General features: G+C 37.7%; 1 protein-coding gene across 1 annotated transcript; it reads right to left on the bottom strand.

Annotated features, from left to right (window-relative positions):
* Positions 1 to 1,956: 1,956 nt before the first annotated feature.
* Positions 1,957 to 26,979, bottom strand: SDAD1 (SDA1 domain containing 1). Its single transcript, XM_016207542.2, has 22 exons — positions 26,826 to 26,979; positions 24,365 to 24,469; positions 23,796 to 23,894; positions 20,748 to 20,858; positions 20,346 to 20,417; positions 20,168 to 20,268; positions 18,503 to 18,560; positions 17,366 to 17,440; positions 15,837 to 15,938; positions 15,201 to 15,270; positions 14,104 to 14,207; positions 12,749 to 12,806; positions 11,401 to 11,459; positions 10,720 to 10,796; positions 9,799 to 9,896; positions 9,618 to 9,694; positions 8,852 to 8,978; positions 7,086 to 7,180; positions 6,760 to 6,950; positions 6,568 to 6,652; positions 5,573 to 5,734; positions 1,957 to 3,713 (listed from the first exon to the last, which is right to left on the bottom strand). Exons 1-22 carry the CDS (start codon positions 26,913 to 26,915, stop codon positions 3,666 to 3,668), a joined length of 2,064 nt encoding a protein of 687 aa, XP_016063028.1. The 5' UTR covers positions 26,916 to 26,979; the 3' UTR covers positions 1,957 to 3,665.
* Positions 26,980 to 27,089: the final 110 nt, after the last annotated feature.

Genomic DNA, 27,089 nt, shown 5'->3' with positions numbered 1-27,089 from the left:
CAAACACATCTCTTGCCATATTCTGGATCATTTTCTTTGACAAGATTCTCAGACGTGGGTTTGAGTCAAAGGTTATGACTTTTTTTGAGGTTCTTGGCACATACTACAAATTATTTTCCCTAAGAATTATATTAGCATAGCACTTTCACTAACATCAGGGGTTGCAGGGTAGGGGAAGAGGGTCCCATCTAGCACCCTGTCAGTAAACAAGTGGAAGAGAGTGGTTAAGAGGTGAGACCACAAGACCTCTGGTGCATCTGCACATTAATCCTTGCCTTGGTTTAAGTGCATTCCCCTCAGATTAAAAAATAATTCACAAGAGTGAGTCTTAAGGCACCTTTATTCTCTGGCCTCAAATAAGGTTGTTTCTTACACAATGACATACATAAAAACACGTAAAGCATAAAGAAAAAAACCCTCACATGATTCCAACACCAAAGAAAACCATGTTTAATATTTGGCATATTTTTTTGACTTTTATTATTCCCTATTTTCTCATGTGTAATTGGATTGTACTATAAATACTTTATATTTTGTTCTTTTCATTTATAAGCATTTCCTATTGGAAATATTTTAATGTCTACATAATATCCCACCATGTGGATAAACCATAGTTAAGCATTTCAATAGAGATCAAAATGACAAAACAATGAAAGCAGAATTTGCAAGAGGAAATAAAATTATTACACAAGGAGTGCCTGGCATTTAAAAAGTACAGAATAACTGTACTTTCTGTTCTTGTTTAATTTTAAACATGTACAGACCAAAAACTGTACTAAGAAAAAAAAGGTTATTTCCTTATAAAAGACAAAAAGATCCATGTCAGTTAACTTACCTTCCTATTCATACTCAGTATCTTCTAAAAATCTCATAATATATTCTAAAAATATGTAAGCCATAGTTATTTTTATTTTTATACAATGAAAGAATGTCATTTAGTAGAACAGTTTTAAAAATTGTTTAAATAGTTTTAAAACCAGTTTTAATGTAGTTTGAAGAACAGAGTATTCCAACTGATTTAACATCTGGTTAATACAGAGCTGCCATATAACACTCTACATAGATTATACATTTTCAAAAAATTAGAATATGAAGCAATGAAAACAAAATTTATATTAACCATAATCTTTAAAAAGTTGTACCAACTTTTTTTTATTTTATTAAATTTATTGAGGTGACAATGGTTAATATGAACATACAGGTTTCAGGTGTGGGTTTCTATGTTACAAGACTATACCAGCTTTTAAACCCTAACTTTTTCTTTTATGATTCAGGACTACATTTCCTACTGCTGCCCTGTTCATCCTAAGCATCAGTTTGTCAGCAAACAGGCATTTCACCCTCCTGCCAGCTGAACTGCCCCTTCATCAGGATGCCCCTGCCCCAGGCTGTGCCTTTTTTGACAGCTCTGTAAGTGCCCTTGTATTATATAGTCATTTCTTAAGTCTATTTCCTTTGCTGGATTCAAAGGTTCTATATGGCACAAACATTGTGTTTGCAACCCACACAGCATGTAGCAGAGTGCTTTGCATATAGTGAGCATTCAATATACATTTTTGTATTTCAAACTAGTTCTCCCCAAATTGTCAAAGTAAATTAAGCAAAAGGTAAAATAAAAACTTAATTGATATCTAACCTTTGATGAGAAATTTACTGAATGCTTACTTTGTGGCAAATACCACGCTAAGTTTTTATAAATAAATATTAGTTCTCAGAATCTCAAAACAATCAGTGAGGTAGGTCATGTTTCAAATATTTGCTGAGCCTGGGGATAGAGCAGGGAACAGACTCTGCCTTTTGTGGAGCTTATTTTCCAATGGAACTTGCTAAGGTCACATCCAAAATACATCAGCATTCCAGATTTATATATCACTTTATATACATATGAACTTAAACAATGTGAGTTCATCCCAGAAATGGATCCATTCTCAGTGCTGACAAAAATTTGGGGCTGAAACTGAGGCTCTGGTGGCTTCTTCAAGGTAAAAGTCACCCTAAAAGGCCACTTTGCCTTTGCTGGCAGCATCCAACCGTGTGAGAACTTGATTTTCAAATTTATAGTAAACAGAAAATATTCTCAAGAGACTTAAGAAATAATAAAAGGAACCATATAGAGATAAGATACTATGGGATTAAAGAAATGAAAGAGTTCAGACTGCACCTTTGTAAGCCAGCTAGTTTTCTACCTTGCATATAAATTTCAGTTAAGAGCAGAGTAAAGCCACAGTAGAAGACAAGTCAGAACACAGACTGGACTTTGGTCTCTTGGCACCTAAGTGGACGGGAAAGTGTAGCGGAAGGAACACAATTTTCAGGCACCATCACAATTCATGCAGCAAAGCTGTGAACCCCAGCTGCTATGCCACCTTGATTTTATTTACCCCTCTCTGGAGCTAAACACATGAGACACTAAGTTCAAAAATGCAAAAAGAAAAGAGAGTAGTTTCCAGTCTGAACCATTCAAATTTGCATCAGACACTTTCTGTGGAACACTGAAGTTGCTGAGGTTGACTCCAAGGGCTCCCCTCACTAGGCCACTGCAATTTAATCATTAATCCTCAAGATCTTCACAACTAATCCGCAGCATTTGGGGGAAAGTCACACAGTATCATTCAAAATAAAACTGAAACTGAACTAGAAAGTGGACAGAAGATAAAGGAAAGGGAATAAGAAAAGTGGTTTTAGAAGCTGCTAATTCAGAGTGGGCAAAAAATTGCTTTTTACTTTAAAGTAATATAGAGTATTTTTCTAATCTACCACAATATTATCTAAGAAATCTGAGGTAGAAGGCACCAAACTTTCCAAATTTAACAACTTGCAAACAGAGACAGACCATGTTTTCGTGTCACCTGAAATCGACTCAAGCCTACCTAGGGAAGGGAGACCAACACAGCGGCTCAAGCATATGAGTACCTATTTGATACTAGAAACCTTTTTATGGACACAAGGTGAAAATATTAAGGGTGAAAAAAGCCCAAGGAAACCAATTTGATTTCTTTTTTCTCAATGGAAGAGTGAGCAGCCTAATGATAAAGACACTCCAAGATTACCACTTATACTTAAGGCAATATAAAAAGCGAGGCTTTTACCTGGCATTCAAGAAATATTTAAATCTTTTGGATGGACTAAAAGAGCTAGATTGTCTACCCAAAATCTGTACAGCAAGGACCTGTTTTCAGCAGGTAAGCCTATTTACAAGTAAGAACCTCTTACTCTTGTAACACTGTCCTGTTTCGTTTTAAGAGAATATGTAACTCCCGACCCCACAGAAATACAGACCTATCTCTAGTACAGAACTATTTACACTGCACTGTAAATACACATATACACACCTCTGTCCCCCACATCCTCCAAATAGGCTGTGAATGCCTTCAATAAGGGACTATGGTCGTTTTTACATCGATAGTGATCATAGGCACTCAAAAATTTATTCTTCACGTGAATGCTAAATGACAATGAATTTACAACACTACTGTTTATGTTTCAAACATCCCCACTATTATCCATCTCCAAAATAAAAACACCGAATTGCTACCAAATTTACTTTGGTTTTCACAGTATAGTGTTTCTGGACTTTTTAATGTAAACATTCTTGATTTATTAATTTTCAAAGTAATGACACAAATTTAGCATTCTCCTTGGAACGGAAAACTTGCTTGTACAGGTTACTTCATTCTTTTTCTCTTTTTCAAAAGTGCATCTCGTAGTGCCAACTGGAAGGTAAGAAAAAAACAACCGAACATGGTAACTCTTGGGTACCCAATTACACTAACGTGGTTGTATGAAAGTGTACCAAAATGGAATCACTAAATCAGTAAGTCATCCTCAAAAACTACAAGTTGCGAAATACTCCATAATACATCAGAGCTGTAACCAGGCTATCACCTCCTTACTGCTAGGAAACAGGCCAAACTCTTGAATGCTTTTCCCACCTTATGGGGCAAAAGCTCAAAACAGGAGCAGGTACAGAATAGAGATGGAGCATTAATAATAAACCCAAAGTTAAAAAAAGATAACCAAGGTCAATGTACACATCTTAAGTGTGTGATGAATACTATGTCATTAATTCCCAAGCACCATTCTTGGATTCCTAGAAACTTTTAAAGATCTGTAGCTTTTGAATTTTAATAAGATATGTGTTCATTTGAGGGGGGGTTGGAGGGTGGAAGCTGCCTGGCTCTATATCTAAATGTTCAAAAAGTTTTTAAATTTTATGATTTTAAGTTATTTGGCCCTTTGCCTTTAGCTCATATCTGGGTTTTGGTATTTCTTTGTTAGATAATCAGAATAGCTAGCACACTTAAGGTAGAAAAATCAACAAGTTCATTTTAACCTAATTTGCATTGCTAAGAAAATACTTCTCAGACTCCTCTATCTTTGACTTATTTTCTCATCTAAAAAACCAGTTTAATCACAGTACCTGCTCATATTGCTGTATGCTGATTAAATTAACATGCTGAGAGGGAACAAAGCCACGCTTCTCTTTCATGCCAAAAAAGGCATGCTAAAAAAACAGAGGAAGTAGCTAAAATGTAGCAAGGTCATGAAAACTCATAATGCAGCAAGGCCTATCAACTATTACTATTTCCTCAACCCTAAGCTCTTACAAAGGGCTAGTGAAGGATAAACTAATGGAATTAATAATTTCAACTATGAATTTAAATTGAATTGGGAAATTTTAATATTAAATGGCACTTCTCCTTTTACTTAAATTTTAACAACTTCTATTCAAAATGCTGTCACTTTATATTTACATAATGTTGTTAACCACAGTTTGGAACTAGAAAAATTAAATAAACAGTAGACTTTAAATGGCACCTTAATTCAGTTAATACTGGCTTGGTTCCCACACAGACAGAGCACTGCCCTGGAGAGCTGGCCATTAATTCATGCCTAGAAGGCTCATCCTTGGCTAGCATTTTGGAACACTGGTCAGAAGGTGGGACTAGTTTACCCTTGACCGGATTCCCTGGAGATTCTTCAGAATACAGTTACCTACACTCTAGTATATCCCCAGTAGAAAAAGACATTAACATGTAAAGTTGTTTTACTATAGTGAATTACTGAAATAAGCAAGCCCAGTACAAGAGTAACCATGAAAGACTGAAAATGGATAAAATGAAATCCCATAAGCCTGTAAACATAAAGGCTTTGCAAAAGGGCACATACCAGCAACAGGACCACTTAGTTCGTGTGCTTCACTAGAACTGTTTCTGAGCTATTACCACACATAATTATTGCTTTTAAAAAACTACCACACATATAATAAGCACTCAAAAATTCCTACTTAGTTAATTTTGATATTGTATTTCACATAAATGCCAGAGAATTTTAACAAGGGAATGATCTGCACCCTTTCACTTGAAGAGGAGAAAAACAGACTCCCCTTTGGTCAAACAAATGAATCTCAACCAAGTGAGGTTGAGGATTTACATGCCCAACTTCCCACCTCTCCAATAACGCTCCCCGTTAACCCTAAAACACACACAATGCAAGGTCTTTAGGAGGCACAAGTCCACTCACAAGTAAAGGTGTCTCAGAATGACAACACCAAGCTTCAAGTTGAACTCACCTGCTTTTCTCGGAAGGAACGCTTAGTTTTTGAGCGGACATTATGACTATACCGCATCATCATAAAGTTTTTCTGTTTTTTCTTCTCTTTATTTGTGGAACTGGAAAATGGATTCATTTTGGTTTTCTTCCTTACAAATTCTTTTCGGTCTGTCTTTCCAGCCTATCAGCACACACACACACACACAAAAAAAACACTTCAGGAGTTATCTAATCAATATACGTCTCCTCTGTGCCAGGTGCTCTACTGGGTGCCAAGGACAAAAATGAATGGAACACAGTCTTTGCTCCTCAGTGACCGAGTCCACAGGAAATGGACCAAGATGTACTGTAATGCGGCAAGGGGAGCTCAGTGAGAGAAAAGGTCATAATTCAGCCTGGTGAGGTCTGAGGAGCTTCCTAGAAAGAGAGACCTGTGAGCTGTTTTTCACAGGATGAAGGCAGTCACTGTGGAGGGAAAGAAGAGAAAGGGGTAGAGCATTTCAAGAAGTAGGAATAATAGTGTATGCAAAGGTGTGGAGGAGAAAGAACATGGGTTTTTAAACTTATCTAAACAGGTTTCAGTACAAATGGAATATAGAGGGTGATGTGGAGCCAGTATGGTCTGATGCCTAAAACAAGCAAAGGCACAGAAAGTGAAGATGGACATGTAGGCAGGGTGCAATCACACAGTAGTTGCCAGAGGCAGACTCCAACTCTCTGGCTTTCCATTAATGATTGTAAACATTCCCCTACTTTTCTAACAGCTCTGGTAAGTCCCTGATACCATGAATATATAACAGTGCTTTCTGTGCTCTACATGTTTTGGATGGTGGTTACATGGCTATCTAGCTGTTAAACTCACTGAACACCTCATACCTGTACATTTTATTCTATGTTTAGTATACCTTTATTTAAAACTTTAAAATAAAATACTACCATTTTGTGCCTATCTGGGTCTTATTTCATTTCTTTGCTCTCTGTTTAAAGAAATAGGAAATGGTATGCCTCACTCACCATTGCAGTTGCTAGTCTTGTCTCCTTGTCAGACTTTGGCTTTTTATGAAGGCGTTCAATGTCCCGAAGAGAAAGTAACTCGCCCCTGGGATAAAGGAAAAAAATGTAACATGAAATAAGGATGGAAATCCTCTCCTTACTAGTTTCATTACCAGGTGAGCTGACTGAAGATTTGGGTAGGTGCTGTTGTACCTGGAATCTTCATCACTGTCTATTTCGATATATTTCCTCTTTTCGGCTTTCCCAGGGGCAGCGCTGAGTTCTTTCCTCATTTGGGCCAGGCGGATTTTCTGGAAGTCCTCCTGAGTTAAAACTCGGCTGGTGCTGACAGCTGCAGCTTTGGCTTTCCGCTCCTCTGCAGGCATGCCCTCCAGCTTCCTGGACTTGAGAGCACATGATAAAGGCTTACACGGCTACTAGCTCAGGTCAGAGCATAGTCTCCCCACGAGGCTCAGCATAAATGAAGTCTTAATAAACATCACAGTGATGCAATGATAGAAGGAAATTTTGATACTTACGATTTCTTGCTGTTCTTCATCAGAAGAGTGGTGTACGTCAATCCACTCACCGTCGTCATCTGTCTCCTCACTGAGACTGGCACTTTCCCACCCATCTGTGTAAGAGAGCACACTGTCGGTCTACCACTTTGTGTTGAGTATTTATGGCAAACGGAGATAAGTGAAAGAAAAGGTTATGAACCTCAAATAGATGCTCTACAAACCAAGAACTGAGCAATAGTTATTGTTACATAAGCCCCATTAATTAACTGAAAGAATGGGAAATATGTACTGACAAAGTATCTACCCTCAGCTGAAATCTTACACTTTCCCTAACCCTCACGACTCAACAGAAAAGGGGCAGACTCTCGAGTTTAGTAACCTATCCCAAGCCAGTTAGAAAATGCAGCCTACAATGAAATCCTGAAAATCATGTCTGACTCTAGAGGCCACGTTCTTTCCACCAAACCATGTACATCAAAACTGCACCTGTACTGTTATCTTCACTACACAGCAAGTATCTAACTCTTCTAAGCATATTAATATATGTTTTTAGAAACTAGTTAGAAACAGTCATTCTGAGAACTGAGGTGGAAGATTTAGGATGTTAAAGAACCTTGTAGCCCTGGCTAGTGTGGCTCAGTTGGTTGGGCACTGTCCCCTGCACAAAGAGGTAGTTGGTTGAATTCCCAGAGAGAGCACATGCCTGGGTTTCAGGCTCCATCCCCAGTAAGGGATGTGCAGGAGGCAGCCAATCAATGTTTCTCTCTCACCGATGTCTCTCTCTCTCTCTCCCCCCCTCTAAAAAATTCATAGAAACATTAAAAAACAAACAAGACACCACAATAAAGCAGTATTAGAGTTCTTAATGGAGCCACCACAGTAAACTTTCAAAATCAGATACTTGCAATTTTAGTGGTTCCCCATGTTCTGTAATAGTGTCCCAGCCCTTTGGTATGGCATATACACAACCAGTCACAATAAGGCCCCAACTCAGTCTCTAGTCTACTATTTGGTTATATTCTACCTTGTATTCTATACTGTAATAGTTTTCCAAATCCTTCAGGACTATGCTCACAGTTTGCCTGGAAAGTCTCCACTGTTTTACCATTCCTCGCTTAATTCAAAATACAGCTCCCGAGTCACCATCTCCTTGAGGCCTTTTCTGAACCTTTGAGGCAGGCCTGCCTTTATGCCCCACTCCAATCAAAATCCTATTAACGCTATTCTCAGCAGCTTATGAAAGGCCCTCAGGGCAGGAACCATATCATTCATCTTTGTGTTGACAGTGGCAAGCCCACAGCTAATGCTTAAGAAAGCTTTGTTGAAATCACAACTAAATGAACCAGAAGAAGACAGGACTTTAGCAACCAATGTAATAAAGGCTAACCCTGGAAGTCAGAATGGAGCTCCTCAAGCATTCTTCAACAAATTCAACAAGCATTCCTTTTCAACAGGAAAATCTTGGAGAATTGCTAAGGACTAATACCTCATCTTTTTTTTTTAGGCAACAAACAAAAAACCTTTATCTTTCCCAAGTGACCAGCATACCCTTCATAAGGGGCAGCCACCCTGAAGGACATGAAAAGACATCTGCTATACTAGAACGTAAGTTCCCAAAGACCAGGAACCATGCCCATTTGATCCCCAACGCTTGTAACAGTGCCTGGCATGTAGTCATTGCTCAATAAATACCAGCTGAATCCACGTTCAACAGCATAAAGATTTCAAGGTCAATACAGATACAGGAGTGACTACAATCCAAATAATGGTAAATAAAAATGAACCTTCGTTGTTTTCGGCATTCTCTTCTTCTTCAACTTCCAGAATTTCTGCTCCCGGGATGTAATCTTTAGCATCTAATTCTCCATATTCTTGTACTCTTGCTTCTATGGAGGCCTCTGTAGGCTTACCCTAAAGGAAAGGAAATTATTTTTAATAAAACATTATTCATAAAAAGGATTCTATAGGATTATGAATCTAGAAGGGAGAATCCAAAAAATGAAGTAACCAAATGACAAAAAACAGTCCACTTATGCCCTGGGTCAAAGTAAACCCCTAGCCAGAACTATGCCCGCTATTTTCCTGTTCTCTTCTGATCCAAATCAGGAAACTGGAAGTTCTTAGAGAATAGCTGTTCCAATTCTTAAGTCTTGAGGTTGCCCTCTCTCTTTCTGTCACATACGCAAAACTCTCTTCCCTCCCAGCTCCCAAGAGGTGGGATCTGGCCAGGAATTGATTGCCTGTTCAATACTGGCTTCAGCTACTGGCTGATCTTTGGGATTCCAATCAGTTAATGATGTCAAAAGCTTTCAAGGTGAAACAGCCTGACAGATCTATAAGACTCAGTCATCATCAAAGAGCATATGTCAACTACAAAATATTTAAGGAGATGGTATTCAATCAATTATATTCTGAGCTTAAAGAATAAAACTATGCATATCTCCAATATTCAAAATGTAAGTATTGCAAATATTAAAACTCTAACTGTAGGACAATACTCTCACCTTCTGAGACCATAACCTTTAGGTAATATATGCATGCTTCACCTACCCGGAATTTCTTCTGTAACATCTGAGGATTTAGGGTACGGAAAAGCTGAATCAAAGTTCTAGCAGACATCATTACATCTGTAAAATAATACCTTTGATTTACAAGCTCCAGAGCAAACAGTCTATTGAGATAAAAAATCACTCTATATTCTCTGGTCCACAAAGACTAACATGCAACTTACTCTTATCTTTGTGAGTTTTATACTGAGCCAAGTCTTGGAGAAGTTCTTCAGTCATTGCTAAAGGACATCGAGCTGTTATCTCCTTTATAGCATTGATTCTAGAAAAGGGAAAATAAATTTTAAAAACTCAAACAGCAGTTTCATATGGTTCAACCTAAGAAGGTTTTCTAAAAAGACTAAACAGGAATAAAAGTTGGGTTTTATAGAGCTTAGGTCTCTAAAACTGCAGCATGAGAGAGAATGTGAGGGTGGGCAGCCTTAGAGGGCTTTGTTCCAGATAGCTTACTGGCATTTCCCCTACTAGCGGAATAAGAAACAGTATCTTCTTTGTAAAGTAAATAATGGCAGCATTTATGCGCCAACTCTAAGGGGAGAAGGGACTAGGTCAAATAAGAAAAGCTAAAGGTCTTTAGGACTGTTATCCCAGCAATAATTCCATAAAAACAGCTCTTAACATACTGATTAGTTACCAGGACACATTAGATAACTGTTAAACCAGTGCTCACACTCATTAAACATTTTTAAATGAATCAAAAGGGCCACTGAACTGTCTAGGGATTAAAGAGTGACTCAACAAACCATTTGTTCCAAAAGAAGATATGAATTCAGGGTAGAAACAGGACAAAAAAGCTTAGATTGCCAAACAATCATTCATTTGAAAGAGTAAAGCTAGTAAAAAACAAAATGTTGATTAGAAAGACAAATATCTTTTCTCTGACTCCCTCCTCGAGGAGGGAGCCAGAGAATAATAAAATAATAAAATAATAAAATAAAAACAGCAAGCCTCTGAGAAGACTAAAGTATATTTTAAACTGCCTTCCTAGAGGCCACATTGTCAGCTGAAATCTTACATCCTGGTCATGAAAAGCAAACTTAGTAGGTTAAAAATATATCCAGTGCCTCCAGCCACATTCTACATACCCTACTGTCATGACTTCCCCAGAGTTCTTGTCGGTAACAAAATTGTTGGCCACAGTCATGAGCAATGATTGAATGATCTAAATTGGGAATAAAAAAAAAAAGTGCTGGTAAAATACCTATACTTACTCAAACATCTGAGGATGAAGAATAATAAATTATTCATAGTAGGAAAATAGTGTTCCACCTTTAGTTTGGGAGTTGGAAGGAATTAAGACTGAGGAAGACAGATAAATACACTCCACTTTGGGTTTTAGCCTTCTTGGCTAACTTCAGATTAAATTTTGCTCTTTTTTAATGTTAGTTTTCAATATAGATTAAAGAAATTGCTTTGATGCAGGATAATTCTATCAAAATACTGTTTTAATCAAAGAACAGAATTATCAGCTTTGAAAAATAATTCTACGAATTTACTAATATTCTTGACCTCCCATCATAAAATTTGGCAATTAAAATCAGGAATCTCAACAGTTTGCACAAAATAAAGTGTACTTTTAATGGTAAATTTTTTTTCAGTTTCTCTAACTAAACTTCTGTGTATATCTCAAGAGTCATTTCTACTCACTTAAAAAATGGGTGGGGGACAGTAATCCCTGTGGGAAAAGCTACATGATAAAGTTAATAGTAACCCTGTTATGCATCACGCACTAGATCTAGACAGAAGTAAGGTTTAAGAGTTCTCACCTCTGGGGGTACTAAGTGATGAGACGCTTGTGCAGCAAACAGAAGGATCTTTGTTACTTCTAAAAATATAAGAGGTCAGAAAGGTCATAGTTGGTTTATTGTTCTGCCTTCCTTATACTTTTCTTTTTTTAAATTGTTGACTCTTGCAGATGTCCCCCATCCCCCACAGCTTTGCCTCCCTCCACCCTGCCTCTGCCCCACCTAGGCCTTCACCACATTACTGTCTGTGTCCATGGGCTATGCATATATGCATATATATTCTTTGGTTGATCTCTTCCCTCCCTCCCCACCCTCTTCCCCTCTGAGATGTCAATCTTTTTCTTAATAATATTGTCTTTTCTCTAGCATAATTTATGTAAGAATACAGTATATAATACATATAACTTACAAAATACATGTTAACTGTTTATGTTATTGGTAAGTCTTCTGGTCAACAGGTTATTAGTAGTTAGGTTTTTGTGTAGTCAGTTATACATGGAGTTTCAACTTTGAGAAGGGTCACTGCACCTAACCCCCTGCATAGTTCAATGGCCAACTATATACATACACATGATAAAGTTTAATTTATAAATTAGGCACAGTAAGAAACTAACAGCAATAACTAATAATAAAATAGGACAATTATAACAATATACTGTAATAAAGTTATGTGAATGTAGTCTCTCTCAAAATATCTTACTGTACTGTACTTACTTTTCCACTTAAAGGAAGTAATTTCACTTAAAGGAAGCACTTTACAGCACTTTTGAGCATCACTACTCCTGTGCTTTGGGCCATTAGTAAGTAAAATAAAGGTTAGGTGAACACAAACACTGTGATACCCCTGACAGTCAATCTGATAACCGAGAGCTACTAAGTGACTAACGGGTGGGTAGTATATACAGTGTGGATGTAGTGAAAAAAGGGATGATTCACGTCTTGTCTCAGGTAGGACAGAGCAGGACAAGATGCTACTCAGAATGGTGTGCAATTCAAACTCATGAATTATTTATTTCTGGAATTTTCTGAACCTTTGAATACTTTTGGACCTCAGGTAACTGAAACCATGGAAAGCAAAATTGCAGATATAATGGAGGACTATTGTAAAAAAAAGACTCGCTTTGAGAAACCAATTTATTGTTCCATCCACCTCCCACCCCACACCCCAATAATTGTTTTTTAAAGTTGATGAACAGAACAATTAATCCATGGAAGATTCTGGAAAGAAAACATAAGGGTTTCTCCCCTTTCTCTGAAACAGAACACATTTCATTCCTAACTCTTTGTCTTTACTAATCCAGAACAAAAAATTCTGGATGGTTATTTTAACCCAAGGCCACCAAAAGAATATGACAATTGGGAGGCTTACCTCTTTGGTGGGGCTGCAAAAACCTTTGCACAAAGGGATAGAAGTTGAAGAGAAAAAGCTGTGGGGGGAAAATGCAGACTTTAATATTTATGTAACTAAAGCTATAGGTTTGTTTTTCCAAATGCAATTATATCACCAAGTTCAAATCTGAATAGCATCTAGTATAATCTGATCACCCAAAAAACACCACAATTCTGGTTTTATTATTAGATACCAGACCAACCACCTTGGAGGAATTACTCTGAGCTTTATTTTAGAGAAAAAACACTCCCACTCTGGAGTCCCCTAATCAAGGTGACATGGGTCCAATTATTAAACTATTGCAATTTTTAACTTCCAGATGAGAAACTTTGGAGAGGGACTGGTCTTTATCAAAGTTTATCATGTGAGAATAAATTAATTTTTTCTATTTTAGCCACAGAGCAAAACCACGGCCAGAGAAGTAACAGGGAAGGCTTGGGTTCAATTATAGTCAGTTGTGAAACCCTGGTATCATTTCCATCAAACCATGCTTAAATTACAAATCACTTTTGCTTTCTTATAAGGTGCAAATTCAAGTTGGACATAGATTTCCTCACCAATTTACCAAGAATTGACTTGATAATCCTGTTTTAGGTCTGTAGACCATGGAGAAAAAGCAATTTATTTACTAAAATGTTGTTTTTCTTAGAGAAAGGAAATAAGTGCTTTCACTCATGTGTACTTTCATTTTTAAGCTGATATATGTCTAAACTGTTTGATTTTCAATAAACAAACCAAGCTTATTCTATTTTTTTAATTAAAATTTTGAAGAAAGCAACATATTCAATGATTTTCAGAACAGCAACACTAGTCACAAAAGCAAAATGATAGGAAAGAACCTCAATGGTCATTTTTTCATGGCCTAAATTTTTGGGAATCTCTTCTATAATGGCATTTAGCTCAAGAGTATGTGTGAAGTTTCCATACACAATATATATATTACACTACCAAGGAACTCTTTCAATCTAATTTAATATAAAATAAATGAGCACAGAATTCAGCTTTGCAAACATGACAATCTCCCACTAGAGCGGTCTGGAAGTCAGAGAAGCTATGAAGAAATAAACAAACTGCAAAATGTTGTAATAGTCAAAAATATGTAGGTTATGTTGGCTCAGAAAAATGTATATATGAAACAAAGTTGAATAATAATAGAGAAATGTCTGATACTGAGAGCACAAAACAGTCTGTCCATAAAAAGAAAAGCCACTACAGAAGAGTGGCTTAATTTTATCCCTCCCCCACCCAAACATTTAAATCCATACAAGTTAGAGAAGAATAAAAACAATAGTTCTTTTTCTAATATCCACCAAGAGAAACAATGTAATTCAAACCTCATGAATTCCCACCAATCTGGAAATGAGGTTCATGAGCATCATCTTCACTTCAAACCTCTCCTTAGAGCTCTCTAGCTGCTTCAGCAGTTTTTCTGCAAAATCTAGAAAAGAGAGTATCAGAGAAGTACACTGTGAGTCCGTGGTCTGTACAACACTATCTATGAGACGCAGAGAAAGACAACAGTTAGACCAGCGACTCTGGCACGGCTGTGCCTGAAATCACTCGGCTGCAGCAGGATGGAGAAAGCAGCAGTACACCAGAAGGTGAAAAGTCACACACAGGTCAATACAACTTCAAAAGCGCCCAAGGTTAAGTCTTAAGGATGCCCAAGATTTTTAGCATCAACACGCTGAGTGACTGTTGAATAGGTGCTCCATTTAACAGTTCTTCAACTTCAGTTTCTCAACACATTGTCCACAGACCAACAGCAGGTGATCTACATGGTAGCTTATTACAAATACACAATCTCAGGCCCCACCCCAGACCTACTGAATCAATCTACATTTTAACAGGATCTCCAGGTGATTCATACTTACCTTAAAGTTTGAGAAACACTCACCTAGAGGAGGGGCCAGCAAACACTACTGTCCATTAGAGTACACAGAGCATTTAAAAGTCCTAATGTTCAACCACTCCCAATACCAACTAACCAGTCTCTGGGGATAACAGGACCCAAGCACCAGTATAGTTTGTAAGTTCTCTACGTGATCCCAATTTACATTCCAGTTTGAGAACTGGTGTTCTAGAACATGGTTTCCCAAACTTTTGATTTCCACAGATCAGTTTGTTTAAAAAAGGACCAACAAAAGACTGTCAATATATCATTTGGTCAAGCACAATGTCCTACCATTATCATGTTGTTAAAGATAAAAATTTCAGAGAGCTGTTCTTCCACGTTTTTCTTATTTTTCTGTGGACTGAGAATCACTGCTTCAGAACATAATTCTCTAGGCTACAACCAACAAGTAACAAGTATTTATTGACTTTCTATTAAGTGCCAGGCATCTTATATTCCCTGGCAACTCTGAAGGTAGGAAACTAAATAGGCACAGATTAGGCCAACAAGGAACTTGGGAAGTCATAATTATAGTACCTTGGGGATCATGAATCAAGTGAATAGCTGAAAAGTTAAACACCTCTGGTTTTTTCTTCTTCTTTTGTTTCTGAAAGGGAGAGAAAAAAAAGTTACCTTCTGAATTACAGAAATGAAGCCCATGGGGTTAAATGTGCTAATGTGCTAAAAGCTGTTATCAAGTCCACCACACTATTTAAAAAGAAAAAAAATCTTTGTTCTAAAAAATCTTTCAACTAGAAGTACAGATGGTTTTTGTCTTTTAAGATTCACCTATTAGTACCTGTAAGACTTAAAGGAATTTAGCAATATAAAAATTAACCACTTAAGGGCCAAATTAGTGATTTTCAGAAAAATCATTACAAAATATAAAATGTACTTTATTCGTGTACTCTTCTGAGAAGATATGCTTACCAAAGGTACCCTAATACAGGTCATCTCAGCAGGACAAGTGAAAAATAATTAATTTATTCAAGTCACAGATTTTGTTAGAGCTGAAAACATTTATTCATCTAAAAATTAGTGCTTAAAAACTCATTACATATTTCTAAGTCTTTCAAAAATGTGATTCTTTATTTCAAATTCTTAAAAATTTTTGCTACAAACCTTTTCTACATTGTAATGATTCCTGCCCTCATTCCCAGGTACAAGCCTCACCTTGAGCACTTTCATAGCCTTTTCCAACTTTTTCTTATTTTTGGAGCTTTTCTTCCCTGTGGCATACTGCACTAGCAGGTCTCTTGCTGTTGGTCCTTCATCCTAAAAAAACCAAAAACTACTTTATAAAACTGTAAATAAGGAAAATCTGCATAGAAGCAAAGAGTAATCCTTTCAGCCCCTTCTTTGTACTTACACTCTTCACACACAGCCATTAAAAATGAACCTGACTTCTAAAATTCAATAAAAAATATTTTCCATGTGCACAAAGATTTTCACTGCAGCCTTGATTTTTACCTTTGTATTTCCCTTTTAATTTTTATTGAAGTATAATATATTGACAGAATGAAACTTTGTTTTTATTTTAAAAAAGAAAATGGAAACAATTATCTATGAACAGGAAAATGCTTAAACTATAATGCATTCATATTCAGAAACATCATGTGGAGGCTGAAAGCATAAGGTAGAAACAAACAAAACAGAACCAGAAGAATGAATACACAGAACAGACTGACAGAGGTCAGAGGAGAGGGGGAGTTGGGGGACTAAATGAAAGAAGGTGAAAAGATTAGCCAAAGACCATATATGCATAACCCATAGACATAGACAACCCTATGGTGATGGCCAGAGGGAAGAGGGGCTGGGGGCTGAGTGGAGGTGGGCAAAGCAGGGGAAATGGGGGACATATGTAATAGTGTCAACAATTTTTAAAAAAGCGTAAGGTAGATCTACATGTACTAACAGAATAAGATCTAAATGCATTGGTACATCTATATATATTGACACAAAGAAAGCAAGTTGCAGAATAATACATATGTTATTTACACATATTTTAAAAACCTACTGCACATATAAGACAATATATACACACCTACATATATAACTGCAAGGGGAAACAAAATGGTTATCTGTGAAGAAGGAACTGAGAAGTGGAGATAAGACCGGGTCAAGAAAAATTCTATTTTATCTATAGTATCTGAAACTTTTTACAATAAAAATGTATTGTTCATATACTATTTAATAAAATAACAAAATGAAGTACAAGATATTATCACATATTCCAGTATTATCATCAAAATGCTAAAATGATAAGGGAAATTTTTTTCTCCTTTTAAATTTTAATAAAAATAATTTTAATAAAGAAAATTTTATAACATCATATATCCTGCTTTTTTCTTTTAAAAATGCTATGATATTACTCTGAACTTCTACAATGTCAACACTCACCTCAAAAATATGTTGGCAGCAATTTTCATTCTAAGTTTATATAGTGAGATGTAGGTATTGCTTTAGAATTAAGAACAAGGCTGAATGAATCTAAGATTTATTAGTTACTTAACCAATCTTCCTGAATTTAAGTGACAAATTCTAAACAATAAAATCTCAGTATGGCAGAACTCAATAAAGGATAAAGGCAACATCTAAGTTTCTTTCTAACTTAAGCAGTCATGGATTTTACCATTTGTACTGAGAGCAATAATGAAATCTCATAAGCTGTAAAATTCAGAAGCATTTACAGTTCAACTAACCTCAGATTCTGAGTCGCTGTCCTGTTTCTCCTCTTCATCTTTCCCAAGAAAGAATGTCAAAGCAGCAACTAATATCTAAAGAACAATCAGAACAAAGTCAATTACTCACCCCACCTTACAAAAACAATAAATACTTCTGTCTACACTTTATACATGTACACACACTAGGATCGGAAGGAAAAAGATCAAAAAGTGATGGGATTTGGGCTCATTTTTCTTAATTAAAACATAATGTTCTTATAACGTTACTTGTCCTAAAAAACATATAATTAAAAGAATCTAGATAAAAACATCTAGGCTCTACATAGTTATCCTTCAAGTAGACTGTCAAGACGTTCCACACCCCAGCTGGGCTGCTCAAGTGGTTGGAGCGTCATCCCCATAGGCCAAGGTCCCTGGCCAGGGCACATACAAGAATCAACCAATGAATGCATAAATAAGTGGAACAACAAACCAATGTTTCTCTTGCCCGCCCCCCCGCAAAAATCAATTAAAAAAACACAGAAGATGTTCCACATCCCCCACAAAAAGTGACATTACAGCCCTTCTAACAGAAAGTCAAACATATCCTTAAATTTCTTTCAACTGTGCCCTGGCTGGTGTGGCTTCGTTGATTAGAGCATTGTTCTATGCACCAAAGGGTCTCGGGTTCAATCCCAGTTAGGGCACTCCAGGAAGCAACTGATTGATGTCTCTCTCACAGCGATGTTTCTTTTTCTCTATCCCCCCTCCCTTCCTCTCTCTCTAGAATCAATGAAAAACATCCTCAGGATTAAAAAAAAAATTTCTTTAAGCAGTGTCTGAGCCCAATAAAAAAATAGTCAAGAATTATAGGAAAAACAAAAACACTGAGGCTATTGTTTAATACACAGCATTTTTAATAACTCATGACATGTAAAATTGTGCACCTGAAACTCGTATAATTTTGTTAACCAGTGTCACCAGAATAAATTCAATAAAAAGGAAAAAAAAACCCCTCATAATTTTGTTTGACTCCTCTAAAGCACAGGTTGATGAGCCAGGGAAGTGGCCTAAACACAGAGAGCATTCGTAACACCAACTGCATATATGCACACTCCCTCTTCCTCACACACCAGCTCCTGCATCCTCTGTCCTCACAGCAGTACAGGTACTCACCTTGGTGACCTTAGAGAAACACGCAGTTGTGATCACATTGACAGTTTTGGCATCGTTCCTGGAGGGGTGACAAATGAGTGTTTTAAAGTAAATTTTCATCCTACTGTATTTGACAGCATAGACAATGGCACAAAATAAACAACAAATATTTCTGAAATGTTAGAATTCATAGCTGTAATATTTTAAGAAGTCATGAGTTGAGCCCTGGCCAGTTTTGCTCAGTAGTTAGAGCATCAACCCATGGACTGTAGAATCCTGGGTCTGATTCCCACCAAGGGCCTGTATCTTGGTTGCAGGCTCCATCCCTGGCCCCGTCAGGGCACGTGCAGGAGGCAACCAATCAATGTGTCTCTCACACATCAAGGTTTCTCTCTGTTTCTCTCTCTCTCTGTACTGTCTCTGAAAAGCAATGGAAAAAATATCCTCGGGTAAGGATTAAAAAAAAGGCCATGGGCTGCTAAATAGTCAACCACACAGTTTGACTATGTAATTAAATTTTAGCTCAGTCTTACTTCAGAAAATTACGCAGCCATTAAGATGAACTTATAGCCCTGGTCGCATAGCTCAGCTGGTTAGAGCTGATGTCCCAGTACACCAAGGGGGAGGGGCTCAATCCCTAGTCAGGGCACATAAAAGAATCAACCAATGAAAGCATAAAAAGTAGAACAACAAATTGATGTTTCTCTTTCTCCCCCATTTCCTCTCTAAGAGAGAAAAAAAAAAGATGCACTTATGAAGAATTTTAATGACATAGGAACCTACTGAAGAGAAGTAAAACAAAAAACAGGATAAAAAACTATTAATACAGCAAAATTCTAACAGCAGAAATTCACGCTAAAGAAAAGAGGAATTATCATAAGCTATTAACAGTGATTGTCTCTGGGTGATGGGACTACCAATAATATTTTTTAAAACTTTTCTAGCTCCTCCAAATTTTCTGTTGCAATGAATATTACTACTTTTATAGTAAAAAAAATAAACAAGAAAAGCAAAAGACATGAGTTGGAAGCACTATAACAACAAACCAATGTTCATAAAACATGACATTTTTTTTATATCTTTATTGATTTCAGAGAGAGGAAGGAAGAGGGGGAGAATCATCAATGATGAGAGAGTCATTGGTCGACTGCCTCCTGCAGGCCCCCGACTGGGGATCGAGCCTGCAACCTGGGCATGTGCCCTGACCGGGAATCGAACCCCGATCACCTGGATCCTAGGTTGATGCTCAACCACTAAGCCACGCCCGGCTGGGCAACATGACATTTTACAAAAATAGGGTAAATTTGAAAATCATCAGAGTGGTAAAGTAGAAAGAGCATAGATTTCAGAGTCAGACAGATCTGGATTTGAGTTTTAGTTCTGCCCTTTATTAGCTACTAAACTTAAACTCTATGAACTTCACTTTCATTACCTATCAAATGAGAATAATTCCAGACAAGCTACATTACTTTGTTCTGAAAGGTGAACAAGGTACTATGTGCTCAACAAATGGCAGCCAGTATTGTTGTTAGCCTCTGCATTTTTACTTCCAACTTAATCTATAACAGAGGTATATTAAAGAGCTCAAGATCAAGAAAAATATTTGTGTATGTGCTCTCTAGTAATTACAAATGACCAAAAGAACAAAAGATTCTATTTCTCAAGAGACAAACATATATATATTACCAGATGTTTCTTCTGTAGAGTTCAATCATCACATCCAAGGATATCTTGGCTGCAGTTGCATTGCTGTCTCTCAGCATGGTGTACATGAAATTCTGCAACACCTGAAGAAAAAGAGAAAGAACCCTTAATACACTGATGGTACACAATGCTGAAACATGGGAAACAAACGGGTACTTACTACATTCACTTTATTGTTCTTGTGTTTTGCATTTATATTTTTGATATCAGTCACGATATGCGTGTATAAAGTCTGAGTGAAAGAAACAAAAACATACACACATTAACCAACATTTCAAACTCTGCTTAATTTGGAGAAAAGTGCAAATGTACAGGAGGATTTAATATTATCTATTTTTCATTTTATCACAAAAGAGACCAAAAGCAAAACAAAAAGCAGCAGTTAAACTACAAAGGGAAAACTGCCCTGAAAAAGTTAAACATGGAGATGCCATATAGCCCTACTAAAATTATTCTTAACTTTATCCAATAATGTGAAGCATCAAGAATTCACTCTATAAGTTTTATGTTACTGCAAGGAAAAATGAGATATATGGGGGGGAAAAGCAATTTTGCTCTTTACCTTTCGCAGAAGCTTATCATGGCAACGCAGAAGTTCAAAGAAAAGTTCTAGCAAACTTGATGGACTGATGAGATTCTTATTTCTCAGCAAGATCAAAGCTTTGCAAAATGTCTCAGGAAGGAAAAGAAAACATAGTATAAGATTATGATAAAGTTAAGGAAACAGAGCATGTATATCCCAAAAGACTAGCGTCTCCGACTAACCAGGCATTATTCTAGGCATCAAAACAGATAGTCTCTGCCTTCATGGACCTTACACACTGGGGGTGCAGCAGAAGAGAGGACAGACAAGCAAGTAAGCACATAAAGAGGAGTATCTCAGATAATAAATGTCACAAAGGAAGTAAAACAAGGTAATATAATTGATATACTGTGGCTACTTTACACAATGAGGTCAACATATAACAAAACTCCAGTGATCAATGAATCTACAAAGAAAGATGGGATAATAATAACATAATACACTGAACTGGAATAATGAATTTGAATTTGTGACCTTACAAGGCACTTTTTTTGAAGTACTGTTAGTACTAAGAATGGCCCAACAGCAGTTGTAGCACTCTTGTTTACCAACTTTTGTGAGTACCCTTATCACCCAAATTTTTCCTCTAATTCTCTTCTCCATTAGATTGAACAAATAATCCTTGGAGAATAGTTGATTCCAAGTTTTGGGGCAGGAAAAACCATAAGAAAGGGTTTGAAACTATTTTGGCCAGAATGCAAGGATACTTTCAAAAACATCAGGGGCACTGATGAAAGCAGCAGCTCCCACTGCCAGGTGGTGACAGTTTGAATGTAAAATAGTAAAAATAATGCTTTAAAAATAAATTAATAAAAGTATATAAAAAGGTAGTTACATTGTCAAAGATAGAGTAATATAAAAATTCGTTTTACTAATTTTTATTAAGTAATATATATATATAGGTATTTTGTTTCTTCCACTAAGAAAGACAGTCTGCTTCTGTCTGTGTAAGCAAGAAAGAGTGAAAAGAAAAACTTGAGAATGACTTAAAAAGTCCTGGAAAAATAGCAAATACATTAGGTAGAAGGAAAGTCTAGAGGTTGACAGGACTGGTGGTCATCACAATAGCTAATTAAAAAGAGAATCCACCAGTATGTTCTAAATGATTCCTCTAAAAAGAAATGCTAATTACATAGATTCAATCTCGTTTCCTAGCAAAGAAAATTTCTACTAATTATTGTTTTTAAAATCTACAAATTATCGCCCAGCCGGGCATGGCTCAGCGGTTGAGCGTCAACCTGGGATCCAGGCGATCGGGGTTCGATTCTCAGTCAGGGCACATGCCCGGGTTGTGGGCTCGATCAATGACTCTCTCATCGTTGATGTTTCTGTCTCTCTCTCTCCCTCTCCTTTCCTCTCTCTGAAATCAATAAAGATATATTAAAAAAAATAAAAAATAAAAATAAAATCTACAAATTATCATAAAATACTACAAAGAAACACCCACACACACATTTATTTATTTAATAATGCCTGCAGACCAGTTTGGTTTGGTATTGTTAGCCACACAAAACTTAAAGAAAACCTAATTACTTGGTAAGACACTAAGTCTTCATACTCAAAATCTCAAATCTGTACAACCTAGAGGAAATTGAAAAGTTCCATGACATAAGTAAAAGTCTCCTGAGTAATGGCTGGAGTTTGAAGCCTCTTGGGCTGTGCTGTCAGGTGCTATGACCCCTGAAAGTTAATCAGTTGACAACCCTAAGCCTGTAACCTTGGTTTGTGTGAGATGGTATTCTTTTTCTTTTGGGCCTAATCAAATTAATAAAATCTTAGAGAAATTTAAAAAAGTTAAATATATGTACTTAGCATTTTTTAAAAATATGTTTTTGTTGATTTCATAGAGAGGAAGGGAGAGGGAAAGAAAAATAGAAACATCAGTGATGAGCAAGAATCACTGATTGGCTGCCTCATGCATGCCCCCCTACCAGGGACGCAGCCTATAACCTGGGCATGTGCCCTGACCGGGAATGGAACTGAAACCTCCTGATTCATAGGTGACGCTCAACCACTGAGCCATGCCAGCTGGGCTGGACTTAGCATTTTTATAAGTTTTTGTACAGGATATCAGTATGTTTTGTGATCATAACATTTATGTAAGTTCTACCTGCTGTAAAGGTGTTTGAAAAGCTGATGCATAAAATTTAAAAATGCCTAAGGTTGGGTTCCCTAGAAGCAGAGCCCAATTCATTACAGTGGTTTGTCTGGGGTGTTCTCGTTTCTATAAGGGAAGTGAAGCAGCAAAATGGGCAGAGAAAAGAAAAGCTGATCAAGGAAGTATCCCTGGTTGGAGATTAGCTTTAACCTGATCACAAAGAAGCCCTGGAGAACAAACTGCAACACAAAGTGGGACCCACCTTGAGGGAAGGGGCTGGGCTTTCATATCACTGGGTTGATCAGGTACCAGCTGTGAGCTGCAAGGGCAACCTCCCAGATGCTAGGTCTCCTATTTAGCTGAGAACAATGCTTCAGAAAAAGGGCAGCTGGGGGCCATTAGGTAGGGGAAATGGGTACACTGGCTTGGTAAAGGGGATCTCGGCCAGGAACCTATATCAACCACTAAAATGACAATATTTTAATGTTCAAACTGGCTATTTAATAGATAAATTTATTAAATTAAGCATTATACAAACCACAAGTTGTAATTAAAGTTCTTCATGCATATGAGATTAGAATGACTAGAATGAATCACCTATTCAAAAGAGGGAAAAGAATATCCTGGGAAGGTTAGCAAGCTGGAAGAACAGAAAGATCAAAAAGAGGAGCACAGCAGAAAAGAGGATGAGATAAAAAATAAATACAGGGAGGAAACAGATCATGTAGAAACTTATAGGCCAGAATAATGTGTCTGAGTTTTATTCTAAGTATAAATAAGAAGTCCTAGAAGGATTTTAAGGAAGGGGTGACAAATTCTATTTTACAATTTAAAAAGATGTTTAGCTGAGAAGCCATTTTCACTTAAACACATATTACACGCATACACATGAACACAGCACAAATTATCAACCCATATATTGGCCCTACCATTCGAAGATCTGGATCCAGGACAGTGTGATTGTAGGAGAGGAGATCTTTCAACTCTTGAGGAAAGTTACTTAAATGTTCTGGGTAGCAGTGACCAATCTGTAACAAAACAAACACTCTTCTCAAGTCTCTCTTTTTCTCCTGTAATTCACAGGCACATATTTCAATTATTCTGCAAAAGGAGAGTAAAGGCTATTTCATAGAGGTAGGTGGTTCCAAATCATGTCTTTTTCTTCTACATGCCAATTTCTCTAACCCCTTTCACATTTCCTCTCTGTCTTATTAAAATATGTGTGACATAACTGAGAATCTAATTTTATAATGAATTTGAAGAAAACAAAATAGTTTGAAAGTTTTGCTCTGGATGGTTCTGTGAAAGCGCTAGCAAAATCTTCTAACTTACCACAGAGAAAATAAAATTTGCAAAAATGGGAAAATTAAAAAAATAAATATATCTTTTTTTAAATGAAGCATTCATTCCCAAATGGAATGAGGTTGGGTATTACTGGAAAAATATTCTGCAAACTGTAATAACTGGTTTTTGTTTTATATAAAAATTAACTTCTTACCTGAGCCATAAACATCACCAGCTCTGCCAATTCTTTGCTAGGTTTATTTGGTTGTAATCTGAAAATCTCCACATTGGATTTATAGTGATTATACTGCTGTAGAAACTGTGGAAAAATAAAATTTAAGTTGGTCACCTTTTATTACATGACTTGCTCAGTACAGAATGAAAAATTACTTAGTAAAAGTCTTTGATAGTGGCATGGAGAAAAAGATGTGGCAAAAGTATGTAGAAACACTTTTCCTTACCTGCATTTTCCAAGTTACGTTTTGAAAACTTTATGCACATCACAGGTAATCTAAAGATCCTTTCCTTTATCATTAGAAATTTAGGTGGTGTGGTGTAAAGAACAGTGTAGCCAAGAGTCAAAAACTCGGATTCTGGCCCTATTCTGACATTTATTGTCCAAATGACCCCTACTACATTGTCTATGTATACAGAGCACTCGTATCAGCAGAAAACTACATGTCAAAAAATGTAAATTATGTATTTCTCAAGTACATGAAGAGCTCTAGTCAAAATTCCTCTCTTTTAAATACTGATTAAGATTTTACCCTGGAGTTATAGATAGGATGTGTTAACAGCCAAAAGCAAGACACACAGAAATAATGATAATAGCTTCCACTTGTTCAGCACTTGCTATGTGCCAAGCTCACTGTGTACATGATCTCATTTAATTATGTTTAATCCTAACAACCACTTAACAATCTAATGTTTAACCACCAGACATCAGTTAGTTCCATGTATTTACTCTCTATCCCTAGGCCACAGCTTTAAGGTGTGTGTACAAGAGAGCAAGAGAGTGAGCGAGAGACAGACAGATACTATGAGAACGAATATTTTTTAGTATTACAAGCCCTAAATGGGCTAGTGAACTCCAAATTCATATATCCAATTACTTGTCTGATATCTGTTTGGATGTCTATCAGACATTTTAAACTTTGCATGGTTAAAAAACATAACTCTTGATTTCCCTAACAAAACTGGTTAGGCCTTCAGCTTTCTCCAAGAGTAGGACTTAGGACAGAGACCTGCATGCAGCCACCCCTAGATGTTCAGATAAGACCCTTTCTCTCTGGACTCCTTTCTTCCATTGACAGGAGTGAGGACAGTACCCCAGAACTCAGTGTGCTTCTGGCAAGAACCTTATCCCACCCCAGCCCCGCCACCACTATCTGCCTTGAGATGATCAAGGTATATTAACATCCAGTTTTACTTTCTTCATAGTCCTTGCCACTATATGGCTACCATCACTAGAACATAAGACCACGAGAAGAAGGCTCTGATATCTGTCTTATTTATTATTGTATCACCAGTGCCTAGAATTATGCTGACACACAGTTGGTACAATATGTGTGGATTTGCATATGTATCTGCTAAATGAAAGAAAGAGCAATTCTGAGGAGAGAATTATCTCTTTCTTAAATATTAAAACGGGCTCAGTGGTTAATGCTCCCTAGTAAAACAACTGGTCAACAGCAGGGCCAGGAGGTAGAGTTCGTTTTGAAACCAATGCTCTTAGATACAGCACTACACAGACACAGCTGTACACCGCTCTACACATCTCAGCGTCTCCACTGCTACTTAATGTATTTTATTTGTTCCTTCCTCTTGGAAACGCTCTCTATACTGGTGACCTAGATCACTGAAGCCGCTATTTGTTAAAAAGCGCTCAATTAAATATTTCTGAGTGAAACGCTGGGGGAGGAGGAAAATGAGAAGGGCAATGGAGGAACTGTGTCAGCCTCTGAACAAACCACAACCTAGTGAGGAAGGAGCACAAACAATTGCAGCTAAGGCCTAGCAGACACCTCGTTAACGCCAGCCAGACACACGCGTGCCTGAAGAACACACCTGCCAAGTTAATACATCAATATCACCCCTTTCATTTTGTCGCTTCTCGGCTCAAACGCCCTAACAAGGTCCGCAATCTGCATGAAGTCAGTACACAAAGTCCCTCGCCATAGGGACCTAACCTTAACTTCCAGACTCATCTTTTCCCGAAGCAAATTCTGACATCCAGGTCACGCAAGCTCCCAAGGAGACGGGAAAACGAGGCGTCTGTCGAAAGCATCCCACGAGACGCCTCATCAGGGGTCACCAACAAACTCAAGTTCGGAGGGTCTTAAAAGAAAAGGCCCGGGGGACCCACAGGGAAGCCGGAGGCGAGGAAGGGGCCGTCCGTCTCTCCACCTCCGAGAGGTCGAGGCTGAGAAGCCCTGAAGCAAAAGGAGGTCTTTAAAGGTCCGTGGCAGCGAGGTCTTCAGAGCAGGGAGAAAAGCCTGACGCGACAGCAAATTCCCCACAGGTGGAGAAGGAACCCTAAGGCATGTCCCTCCCCAACCCCTTTTCTCTCCCCGGAAGACCCCAGAACCCAGCGGCGGGCCCCACGGCCGGCCAGGATCCCAAGGCCGCCTCCCCAGCCCCGCCTCGGCCGCAGCGTCCCCGCGGCGCAGTCCCACCTCCTCCACATAGGCCGGCGGGTCCCGCTTGATCAGATTCTGCAGCTGCGGCAGGTTGCTGGGGAGCTTGTTGTTGTTTCTGTTGGACATGTTGGCTGCTGACGGGCTCCGGCGGCGAGCGGTTTTAAAAGAAACCTACAGCGCGGCCGACGGCCAACCTTCCCAGCCGCGGCTGGGAACCCTGCTTCCGAGTACGACCGGAAACAGCACGAGGGACGCTCCGCAGGCGGCGCCATCTTGGCTCTTACCGCGAACTCGGCTACG

Source organism: Miniopterus natalensis, chromosome 1 (assembly GCF_054644295.1).
Source record: "Miniopterus natalensis isolate mMinNat1 chromosome 1, mMinNat1.hap1, whole genome shotgun sequence".
Classification (NCBI taxonomy): Eukaryota; Metazoa; Chordata; class Mammalia; order Chiroptera; family Miniopteridae; genus Miniopterus; species Miniopterus natalensis.
This window is presented reverse-complemented; position numbering and strand designations above follow the sequence as displayed.